The 12,770-nt window shown below is 35.7% G+C and overlaps 1 protein-coding gene across 5 annotated transcripts in view; it reads right to left on the bottom strand.

Moving 5' to 3' along the window:
• Nucleotides 1-864: 864 nt before the first annotated feature.
• The window catches only part of EPB41L2 (erythrocyte membrane protein band 4.1 like 2), a 69,867-nt gene continuing 57,961 nt past the window's right edge, over nucleotides 865-12,770 (bottom strand). For all 5 annotated transcript variants that reach the window (XM_027751500.2, XM_027751569.2, XM_027751587.2 and 2 more), the window contains 5 exons: nucleotides 12,098-12,220; nucleotides 11,520-11,618; nucleotides 8,826-8,906; nucleotides 5,983-6,121; nucleotides 865-3,053 (listed from right to left, as the gene is read on the bottom strand). In XM_027751500.2, coding sequence (XP_027607301.2) covers nucleotides 6,014-6,121; nucleotides 8,826-8,906; nucleotides 11,520-11,618; nucleotides 12,098-12,220 — 411 coding nt within the window. In that variant the 3' untranslated portion in view covers nucleotides 865-3,053; nucleotides 5,983-6,013. The remainder of the gene's footprint in view (nucleotides 3,054-5,982; nucleotides 6,122-8,825; nucleotides 8,907-11,519; nucleotides 11,619-12,097; nucleotides 12,221-12,770) is intronic.

Genomic DNA, 12,770 nt, shown 5'->3' with positions numbered 1-12,770 from the left:
AGTCAGTTTGACAGTGTGGGATAACAGCAGTTCCAAGTAACCCACTTCCATGGTTAACATGCCTAAAAGCTGCAAAGCTTCCACTGCATCCTGGCCAAAGGTACAGTGAGTTGTCATTCTGAACACCATCAAATCTCACAGACTCTTGACATCTGTCACGGTATTTATTTTATTACATCTATTTGATGTTTTCTGTGGCCAAACTAAGAGTTGTTATTCAGCTTGATTGTCAAATAGAAGAATGTTACAAGAAAAAATTTGTACTACAGTTGCTCTTTGCTTTAAGCAATAAATCTTTTGGTTTTTTAAAAGTTTGTCACTGGAGTTGCATACTTGTCCTTTATGAAACCTTTATCTAGGAAACACTCTGTAGAACAATTCCAACATTCATTACAAACCCTTAGGTGATCATGATTTCAGTACTCTGTGTAGGACCCACATGACTTGCTTTTCAAAGTATTTCAGCAGAATTAATTGCTGAATGGCCCTTTAATTGTATTTGAAATTGCCCATGTATTATAAAGCTGGCTTGTGAAGTGCCTTGAGAACAATTTCTTTTGTTGCATGTTGCAGTTTTTGCTATAGATATATCATATATTAAAAAAGTAAGAATGAAAATTCATCAAAATTGCACAATTAATAATAATTACATACAATCAGAATCTGTAAAACCTGACTATTTTTAGGACTGATCACACTTGCGGCTTATGTTTTTCTGCATGACAATGGCTCTTTAATTAGTACATATTTAATCAATGGAAGCACAACTGTGCACAAGCTATGCTGACCTGAAAACACTATTAATTTTTCCCTGAAAAAGGTTCTCATTAGTATTTGAAGAAAGACATCTCTCAGTGAAACATCTTTATTTCAATAATATTATATTTGCAGTTTTAGGGATTAAATACAATTGCAAAAAAGTATTGCTCTAGTGTCTAACTAATCAGGACGATCCAAATCAATAAGGAATTCAATATGCTTTCCTACTATCAAACAAGATCTACAACTAATACTACACCACATAAAAAATACCTTAAAGATTTTATATAGCTTACATCCTTTTATAGGAATATCTGCTAAGACATCCCTCAAAATGTGTATCTATTTTTACCTACACTTAAATATCCCAAACTTGCCACTTCCTCAACAACCCTCTTACAGTGTTGCAACAATGCCCTTATGTTATGAGGCCCGATGGGTTTCTCTTTCCCCTTTTGAAAGGCAGAACATCTGAGGTTTTGAAGAAAAGCAGGTGAACCTGTTATATGCTATTTTTCTGGGTAATGTGGGATGTGACTGAGAACACCCATATGCGTATAGAAATCAACATCTCTGTTACTGTTGTCTTATGTTATCCAAATTATACAAAGTCAAAACTAATAAGAACTTCTGTTATGCAAGCATGTTGACAGATGGCAGCCATCTAAACTGAGATTAACACCAAAAATACATTGCTCAGAAGAGAAAAAGAATGTAGGGAGAAGCTTTAGATGTGTTTTGTTATCTGAAGATCATAGTATGTCCATTTGCAGACTGAGGCTAACTTGTACTGCGATGTCCAAATCTCCTCTGTTTTGGCATCTGAGGATTTCTTCTCTAAACTACAGAAACCAGGATGTTTATTGGAAGATGTCTTAAAAACACTGATACTTTAGTATCTGTACTAGGAGCCAGGCAATTGTGCCACCCTTCCGGCAGCCCTGCAGACCACTTGCACTAATCCCTGCTATTCAAGGTTCTGTGACTTCTAGAACTGCAGTTCTTATAAGTAATCTGCTCACTTTAAATATCCTCCAATCTTATGTCTGAGTGCCAAAAGTCATACAGAGAATAAACAACTTTATTTTATAACAGAATTACAGAAAGCAAAATATCACTTAATACAACTTCAAGCTGCTATAAATCTAATTTGGCATTTTAACTATACACAGAGTCGACAGCAAAAAAACCCCAAACAACCAACCCCTCTGCAAGAACAAATTAAAAATAAACCCCAGTATAATTAACAGGTTTTCTCAATGGCAGTCTCAACTGATGGTACTCTCTTATTACTTTATGAATGGAGTCCATATTACACTTTTACTCAGTATCCTAAAAACCTGCACTAACCATTAGAGGAAGCATGTGAAATGTATACCTTCTCTGTAACAGAAATGTCAGTTCTAACATGGAGACAGTGAGTTTAATAGCAAGCGAGCATTCTACACATGTATTCAAATAATGGAAGTACTGAAGTTGGGACACAGTAAGAAAAAAAGCACTACGGTTTTAAGCTGCCTAGATCATCTCTTGTTGGAAGAAGAGAAAGATATTTTGTTTGTCCTTCTTTCCTTATCTGGAATGCTGCAGACAGCAAAAAAGTCTGCAAGAAGTTGAGCATTGGCACCAAAGTGCAAAAAGAACACAGTGCTCAGTCAGAAGAAATGTGTCTGCAACTCCTTCTCCTCTATAAACTGCCATACCATCTCTGCTCCACAGAGAGGAGAACCTTAGAACAGAAAGAGTTACAGAGATACCAGTATAAAATTTATTCAAAGAAATATATTTTTTCAAATTTTAGCAAATGTTGTATTTTTATAAAAAACTTAATTATGTGATATCATTATATTTACCAGAATAGTCTGAAAAAAATTCTGTAAATTACTCCAGTAAGAGATTTCACTTGAAATATCTGAAAAAACCCTATATCTAAATTAGTAAAGATCCTCCTTCCGGCACAATTACCACCTACTCCAGTGAACAATGCTTTCCAGCTTCTTTTGTTCACTTTCATATACTTAAGAATCAATTTCAAAAACACAAGTATTTGTGCAAAAGAAGATCATACCCTCTATAACTTCATTTAAAAAAATTTCTAAGGTTGTTAAGAATTGGTTATAAAAAATAAACAAGAAAGATTGTAAGTGAATATAGACCAAAGATGTTAAAATGGAGTTTGGTATTGGCATTTAAGTCATGAATATCTGGTCATCGTTGCTAGCCTTGGTGGATTCGGTAGAGTAATGATGACTTGGAATGATTACAGTCCTTCGTGGTCAGTATCATTTTTACTTCTGGAAGAGAAAATGAGGCAGAAGGTTACATAACCATTTGGTCACAGATACTATGTGAATGCCACTTCAGAGTCAAGAAGTAATTTTTTCTATAGAGGGGGTTTGGGGGGGGGGAAAGAAGGTAATTTCATAAAAAAAATGTTGCATTGACTAAAACCCACTTCAATCATGAGGCAAACAGTACTACATTTTCTTCAAGTACTAATCTTTGCTCCCCAAAATTCTCATGTTATTTTAATAGTGTCTTCTTGCACAGTTTACCGAAAATTTTAATCCACAACCTAGTGCATAAATAAAAAATAAAGGTACTTGTTCTATTTAGTAATCCCTCAGAATCAGAATGCAGTATCTTTCACTTTCATTAGAGAAAACACGTCTACAAAAACAATATTGCTGTAGTCACGAGGGCAGAGCTTTCAACACCTTAGAAACAACTATTCAAAATTTGTGGCATGACTCCACTGCCTAAGCACAATTTCTAGAGCTGTTTCTGCAGTCCCACCTACCCTTCAGTTGCTGCTACAGGAGAGCAAAAGGCTCTTGACAGATACTTAAGGTGCTTCAGGTGGCCTGTGTTTGTTTAGACTACTAAATCTTTTCCTTAATGTTTAACTGAAAGGCATCATCAGTCAAACAAGCCCCCAGGTCTCAGATACCAAAGCAGCATGAAGAAATGTTCTCTTTTATTCTCTCGCAAGCATTTCAGACCACGAGCCTGTAAAGTAACTGGCAAACTCAGACAAGAATATCTGACACACTCCGATACACTGCAAACACAATTCCACAATGTATGTTTCAAAAAAAATGCAAAAACCCCACCCTCAGACAATGGAAGGAACTCTTTGAATGCTGCCTCATTTTTGGTGCTCTTCCCAATCCTTTCTCACAAGTAACTCCCATGTCCTTTGTTATTTCCAGTTTCTAGAATTATGTAATGTGAAAATAATTTTAAAAAGTATTAATGCTATAACATTAATATCCAAATGACTGTTGACCTAGCACTTCCAAACTTGATCCATGTTATTTACCTGGTTTGTACATTTATGAACAAAAATTATTTATTTCTTTTCCAAACACACAATAATCTGACCAAATCTATCAGGCAGCTCAAACTTAGTTCCACTGTGATTTACATCCTGGAAAATGATGTAAATTTACACTCTGAGAAGCTCAGAGGAAAACTGGCCAGAAGATACTGTCTAAACACACATGATCAAAACACTGTAGTTCTAGCACAATCTCTATGAGGTCAGGAAAGGCAACTGGAACCACTTTTGACAGAGAAGGTGCATAAACTTTCTGTCCACAGGCAGAGAGCAGGCATCCTACTCTTATCCTCACAGGCTTCTCCATGGCATTCAACACTGCTGCTCTATGCAGTGCTCCACGTAGTAGGAATTCAGGACAAACTCCCAGAAATGAAATGTGCAGTAATGAGACCCAACAATTCTGCCAGCAGATGAGAAAAATTCTCTCCCTAATACCTCACCACTTGCAGTCTCTTAACGGATCATACACATGTCAACAGCTGGCAACATATACTAGCTCTCCCTTTCCCCAGCCACACATAGGCATGTGTGGCTGGGGATCTCCTTAACATCTTAACATCTCCGGATGTTAAGAAAAGAAAGACTTGTAGATAGATGCAATAAACTAAGGCTTTAGTCTATGTCTTTCAGCTGAAAATATGTATCAGACTAGTTCAGGAAGACTCCAATTCCTTGATAATGGTCATCTTCCATGGAACAGCATTCAATAGATGCACTTCATATCCTCTCAAACTGCTGCTCGCTTCTTTTCTCTTCTGGATCCCAGAAGTGATACTCAGGCACAGGAATAAAGCAGACTTTTCAACATAAGGAATTATCAGGATTATGTGAAAGACATCCTCCTCTATGGTAGGTTACATCAAATTTGGAATCAAGTCAGTGTCTCATTTTCCATATATTCCTGGCACTTTGTGACTGTGCTCATGATGTCTAGTAGTCTGCTAAAGCTGCAGGTCGAAATTTTTGACAGTTAGTTTCCTTCGGTAAAAAGCTTCGTTTGATACTAAGGGAATGCATGCCTGCACAGGACCTAGAAGTCTCTTGTCCACGGGTTACAACCACCACTGTATAAAATGCCGAGCTGAGGAAATAAGAATCTCTAATGACTACTCTAATTTCCTTAAAAAACACAAAATGTATTTCTTTTACCTTGTCTCCTCCTACATTAACATTGATCAGAGCGCATATTAAAGGCTTGCAATTGTACTGAAACAATTATCTCTCTTGAGGTGTGCCAATAACACCTCTGCTCTTCTAGCTAAATACAGAGTCAGCAAAAGTCAGAAGTCTCCCTATGAAGACTTAAACCATTGCTTTTTAAACTTTATTTCTTTATAAATCTCTCCCATTGATATTTAACCATCCCACACAAAACCTTTTTCTTGAATCTGAACCTACAATTAACAAAACCATCAAGTTTGAAAAAAACTGAAGCTTGAGTCTCATATCAACAGTGTGACAAACAAAGGAAATCTGAAGCTTTGCACCCCGAAATGGTTACTGAGCTTTAAGACAAAAGCCTATAAAAAGTGCATCAGCAGATTTATTCAGTGTTCATTCTGATCCTTCTATTGAATCCATGAAAAAGGGCAGTATTGTTGGTTTCCTCTTTTTTTTTTTTCATTTCCAACATTGTAGGAAACGTCATGAGAGTACTGTGACAAGACTGGGAGACATATATAGGAACATTTGCAACTAAAATTAATGTCAGATCGGACTTAAAAATTCTTACACTAACAGTCTTCTATTAGGACCTGTTTCAACTCACCCTCTAGTGATAGCATATCTCAAAGATGCCACATATTGTTCAGCTGAAAGACACGAATGCAACAGAAAACTGATGTTAAATTTTCCTATGGTAATTATATATATAAGCTTACCTGAAGTATTTGCTTGAGGACATTTTTTATTTTACTCTTCATCTTCCTCAGCAATTTCAGTTTCTTTGTGCACCACCACTCTTGTCACAGACATGTCAGGGTGCTGTTCTTTGGCTTCTTTGATTGCCTGTGCCAGGGCCTGCAAATGTATTTGAAATATGGAACTCAACAACACCAAAAGGACACTCATGTGGATCCAGAGAAGGGTAGAGTAGCTTTGGAAAATCTGGTCATAATTTTTCAGAAGTGTAAATTCCTAAACTTGAGAAGGGAGCAAGGGTAAAAAAAAAAAACCAAAACACAAAAAAACCCCAAACCAAACCAAAAAACCCAAACAAAAGGAAAAAACCCCACCCCACTATACTAAAAACTTACCAAGATTTAAGGGAAGTAACAAATAACCATAAAATTGTAAGATAACTTTTCTAGTTCATTTCAGGAGAAAAAAAAGTATTCTTATATCTCAGAAGTCTTTGAACTTCTGCAACAGATTTAGCAAACAAAGCCCTAACAAGAATGTAAGACAGGATGGAAAAACAGGAGTTCCCTTTAGTTTCCTGAACAAAATAGAAAGATTCTTTGGAATGTATACTAAGTATGGTACTGAAACTCTAGAAAGAGATCATAACAGAAATTTCTTTCTCAGCATAAGAACTTCATTTTTCTCTTTGTTCTAGTTAAAGAGAAATTTCTCTAGCTTAACTCAGGGAAGCGCAAATAAGTATTACTCGCTTTCTTATAATCCTTCCTCCACATTTTAAGAAATTCTATCTTCCGAAGAGATGTACCAATATACACAGTTGAACTAGATGACCATTTAAAGTCCCTTCTAACTGAAATGTAATAGTCTATTCTACATCACGGTCAACCACATAAAAGCAGCCTCTGAGTCAAAACAGGCAAGAAAGCACCTGGGACCTTTTATTCCTTGCCCTCATCTACATCTTATTTCCGTGAGCTGTATTACTGCTGGAACCTAACACAAGAAAAAAACAGAAGACAATGGAAGGCATTCTGAGGCAACAGTAAGCTCACTATTCACCTTAGTATCAACCACAACTAAAAAAAACCCTCAAAAATACTCTGAGAAGCAAGAAAAATATAATGCAACAAAAAGGTTTATCTTAATTTAGAAAAGTGACAATTTCTTGAGCTATAGGTGTTAAGGAGAGAAGAAACCCTGAAGAGACATTGAAAACACCAACATTAGCCACCCTGCCATATGATAATGAATTTGAAGTCCTATTAAGGAAATACATCCAGAATGTATGTGGTACATACATGGTACATGGGCACTAGTAATGTTCGTTGAATTATTAATCCCAACTATATTTTACTAGTTTCTCTTTTACAATATGCTGAGTGTAAACTCTGTAGAACAAATGAGATTTCTAAAAAAGTGCCTGTTAAGATTTAAGAATCAGTGTTTATCATCAAACCATAAACAATGGAAAAACCCTGTCTCCAGCTGTTAAATTACAACAACTTCATACAAGTATTTGTATTCTGAGACTCCAAATTAGAGTATTATTATCCTATTGAAAACTGTTTTAAGTGATGGAGGGAGCTAAAAGACAAAAGAAAAAACATCCAGCATGTAGTTTGGGCATTTAAGGAGCTCCATATTCACTGAAGTGGTAGACATTTCTTAAATCTCTTAAAAGCTGCTCACTGCTGCTTTAAACTTCAGTGATTAGAATTGTATTTTGTACTCCTTCTTTTATAATTTCATTTTTTTTTACTTAATTACTCAGTTATTTTAAAATAAAGAAGGGCTTACAGAATTGTCTGGTATACTACAGGTATTTGAGACCTTTCCAGGCATCTGTGTCAAGGCAAACAAGAGTCATGCCTGATGCTAAACAGTCCTGTCATTTAATTAAGAGTTTCAAGAAGAGATTCAACTTGTCAAGAGCCACTTTCTGGAGGCAAATCAAAACGTGAAAATAAATTCCTTGAGAATTCTCAGTATATTACAATTCTGAAGTTGTTTTGTTATGTTGATTTGTGTAGCCTTCATAAAGTTAGAAACGGATTCAATACAACTTTATGCAGAAAGTAGACTTTTCCATTTGTATTATCCAGTGACTGTTGACTGTCTGTTACCATAGTTTCTTAGATGAAACAAAAATTGTGTAATCATCACTACAAAAACTAGATAATTGAATTTTCTCAATTATTTTCCTGTGTACTGCTTAAATTCAGCCTTATTAATTGGGCACGCAGAAGTGATTTTAACCTTAGTTTCTAACACATTGTAAAATACTGCTTCACTATGGATGGATATGAAACGTATTTACACAAGATTCCAGCAGATCAACAATCACTTCTGTTACACATATTGCTACAAATACAGGTCAAAACCTAAGTTTTAAATTCAAGCAGTTTATGCTTTAATGTATTCCAAAGCTTTCAGTCAAAATGAGTGCTGCATTCAGATATTGCTGACATAATGCAGTAAAGACTCCCATCTATCCAGATTAACATATCAAAATAAGATTATTTCAGTAATGCTCTTCCTCCCAATGGCAAAAGCTGCATTAAATAAACTGAGTCTCTTTCAAAAAAAAGCAATCTTTTAAAAATAGTAAAACTCCATTCACATGATCTGTGATGCAAATTTACAAATGCTGTTTTTTCTTTTCACTTATATTCAAAAGGCTCCTTATTCACAAAACATGACTGTTTAATAACTCTGGCACAATTAACAGTCTTAGGGTCTTTCTATATCCTCTTATTCCTCTTATTCTCTAACTTTCCCTTATTTCAGGTTTCTGAAATATCATCTAGATCTCATAGACTACAAAAAACACATTGTAAGTGGTAACAGTTTACATACTCACCTCATCATGGTCAATATCTGCATCTCCAGTGATGACTATTCGCTTCTCAATTCTTGTTTCTGATACTCCCCCTTTTACCATCTACAGATGGCAGGAAAAAAAAATCCTTTTAATTATTCTGTACTTCCACAGAATAATAGCACTCCTTTCTGCTGCACTGAAGCAAATAAATTTCTGTGTCTGAGTTTCAATTAGTAATAAATGTTCTTAGTGCTAAATCATCCTTTTCTTTTTCAGTTACACAGTTAGTCACATTCTAGCAACTGCTAAACTTGAGAAAAATCAAACAGTAAAGAATTACTTCTGTTATTGGAGCTCATGTTTGACAAACTGTAATTCCAACTTCTTCCACCATATAAATCTGGCAATACGGAAATTTCAGCAGTCTTCTCTTTTTATTTCAACTGACCTATCATGGGTTTTTCCACAGTCATAATCCTATGCCCTTAAATACAAAGACGATCTGTTTTTCAATTCTGCCATTCAAGGATCTTTGTGAGATATTTTCAACCAATTTCACATTGCTGAATAATTTTGTGCTTTGTTTCTTAATTTCTTATTCTATTGATCAGCTTATAAAAAAATTCTCACAGAAATAACATTGTTTGCCTTTCTTTTCACTCAGCCTGTATATGAGGAAAGAATAAACTACTACTTAAATATTCTCACCATACTAGAAAAGATCCAAGATCACTCTGTTAAAAACACCACTAGAATATTGAAATTATTTTAGCAGGTCCCTTCATCAATACTGAACAGCTTGAGATGTAAAACAGAAAGTTAGTTTAGAAAATTCAAAATCTTGTTACCGACCACTTATCATCAATTTAAAACAGATAGGGATCTGCTGCATCATGGTAATCCCAGTAATTTTTTTAGTAGAAGACAAGACTGAAACTATTTTCTTTAATGGTTCCTTCCAAAAAGCAGGATTATTTGACATTTGAACTTGACAGTAAATATAAACTTCCTCTCAAAACTGTGGTTAAATTTACTTTTTCCTAAAGTAAAAAGCAACTTTAAGGACTTTTTCCTAAAAAGGTGGTGGCTTAATGATTCCAAAAGAGAGCAGGAGACCGAAAAGGACCTGTTAACTAGCCTGTACAGCAAAGTACATCCATTTTCAATTCTGAGATTCCTTATTTCACATGATTCTCTTTCCAATATTATCTTTCCACTAATTTTGTGAATACAACTTTTAATCTTTAGACATCCAGTGAGCAGTGAATTACTGTTCGATTCTGCCATGTTGTGAAACTTCTGTGTTTTGGGGGAGGGAGAGAAATCCTAAATTCACACTTTGTTTCCCTCTTCCGTTTTCTTTACCTTAAACAATGCTTCCTGTAATTTTCTTGGAAAAAGACGTTATGAATTCAAAGACAAGAGTTCATAACTGTGTTGGTTAGGCATGTGTATTGGGTCCAGCTGAGCTGGAGTTCATTTCCCTACAGTAGCTCTCACAGTGCTGTGCTTTGCACTGGTACCTAGAAGGGTGTTGATAACACACCAGTGTTTTGGCTATTGCTGAGCACAGCATCAGCACTGTAACATTCCTTCCTTAGTTGAGGGCAAGATCCTGGGAAGGTACCCAAGTAGGCCAGCTGACCCAAACTGACCAAAGGGATATTCCAGACCATACGACGTCAGCTCAGATATAAAAGCTAAGGCAAGGAGCAGGAGTGTGGGCATTCATCGTCTCCACTGGCTGCCTACTGAGAAACCGTCATGTGTGCTGAAGCCCTGCTTGTCGGGAGTGGCCGACTATCGCTGCTCATGGGAAGCAGAGAATAAACCCTGCTATCTTTTGCTTCTGCACGCACAACCTTCGCTTTGCTTTTTGCTTTAAATAAACTGTCTTATATCAACCCACAAGTTGTTTTCTTTTTTCCCACCTTACTCTCTTCCGTCCCTCTGGGAAGGGGAGTGATAGAGTGGCTGGGTGGGCACCTGGCATCCAGCCAAGGTCAACCCACCACAGCATGCCTAAAATTTGACAAATATTTACAGAAATTAACAATAATCATCATCACACTTTGGTTGTTCTAACATACTCTGGTACGAAATGGTATATGAGACTGAAACAGATGTGATATCCTGTTAACACTTGAGTTTTCCTTTCCTTTCCAAGCATGGAATGCAGAGTAAATAATTCAGCACTCAAATATGCTTGCAAAGTAATCTAATGGAATGATCTGTTTTTAAATGAGCTCTAAACCTAGGAGCACAAGGATCATCAATGCAAAGGCTGAGAAAACATTCTTTCAGTTCTTCCTTCTAAACTGATGCCACTAGCAAGGCTCCTGCAGACCTCAGACAAACCAGTTACATTAGTAAAGATCCTGTAGGGTGTCAGTGAGTGATGACAGGACTGAAACTTAGTTCAGTCCTGAAATTTAGTTACATATTCATTTGTCAAACACTGAAATAAGACCTACATGAAATACTAAAAAACCACTAATGATACTTTTCCCCCTTTCCCTGTCCTGTTCCCAGATATTTCTGCTTCTTAAGGCTTCTCTGTTCAAAAATCTGTGTACAGAAAGATTAACTCTCACACATGCCTGGAATGAATCCATTCCATTTTAAGTCACTTTTCTTCGATGAATTAGCAGATAGATGAGAAACTTCATGCAAGACTGTGTTTTGAGGGTTTGATGTCTTTTTTAGTTAAGAAAGGCATTAAATATATTTTACCTTTGTGATGTGTGTAGTTGTGGTAGTAGAAACGGACTCTGACGTAATTGTCTGCGCACTCACCAGCATGCCGGCATCGCCACCAGCGCTGCCATCAAGCTGTAATTAAAAAAAAAAAAGGTATTTTTGTCTTTTGGCATTTAAAAATTTTGTTTTCACAAGAGAAAAGGCTGGTTTACATATTCTTTAGTTCCATTAGAACTGAAATCTAAAGAGAAACTATCCAAGTTTACAAAATCATGTAAGACTATTGTCATGGTTCATTCCTGTGGAAACTTCATGATCACAGTTATGTGTTCCTTTCAGGAGCAATGAGATATTTTAATCAAGTTTCCAAGACTAAAAATGAGTTACACGTTCGCAGACAGTAACTAAATCTTTATTTAGAAAAAAAACAATTTGAACTTCTGAAGTAATACTGCTTTGTCTACTTACCTAATTCATAGCCAAAGTATAATCTTATCTGCTAGCAAAAAAGTATGTGCTTTTGAAAAGCATTTTTGGACATTATCTATTTTTATCTACATAACTGGAATAAAAATAAGTTTGCAAACAATATAACAAGCCAGTCAGCATACCTGTGAAGATTCATATGTGATAGTTTTAGTTTCTGTTTGCACAATTGGAATTTCTTTAGTGGAGATTTCAGTTCTCTGCGTGGCATCTGAAATGGTTACCATCTCTGTTTTCACTACTGGAGGCTGTGATGCAAGAAATAATCAATCAATTCAAAAAGATAGAAGAAGTTTGTAAAGTGGACCAAGAAAACACAACCAAAAGCTCAAGAAAATCATAATAGTAAGATAAATATTTGGCTGGCTTCCCAATCAAAAAGCATGCAATAAAGAAAATGAAATGAAGATTAATACATCAGGCCTCTACATAACATCTATCTATATAACACTGTAAGAAAATTTAACGTCCTAATAACCTTGCCAAAGTTCAGTATTTCAGCCAACAGTACATATCATAGAGGGCAACTGCTAAAACAAAGCTGCAACACATGTACCGAAAATGTGTAAAAGCCATCACTAGGGGAAAAAAAAAATCTTAGTTTGCATAAAGAAATTAAGAGCTAGCTCAGATGGATAAACTTCATATTAGAATGAATCTGGGAAAATACTTATCATTCTTTAGTCTGCAAATCAAGACTAGAAATTCCAAGGAAATTACATAAAAGTTTAACTTTATGATATGTATTACTTCTGGAACAGAAGAACATCTTTGACAACTGGATTTTAAGCAGTCTAC

The sequence above is a fragment of the Pipra filicauda genome, unplaced genomic scaffold (genome assembly GCF_003945595.2).
Source record: "Pipra filicauda isolate LSUMZ 115617 unplaced genomic scaffold, ASM394559v2 scaffold23_size5868930_pilon, whole genome shotgun sequence".
In the NCBI taxonomy this organism is placed as follows: domain Eukaryota; kingdom Metazoa; phylum Chordata; class Aves; order Passeriformes; family Pipridae; genus Pipra; species Pipra filicauda.
Note: the sequence above shows the minus strand (reverse complement) of the source record. Positions and strands in the feature narration are given on the sequence as shown.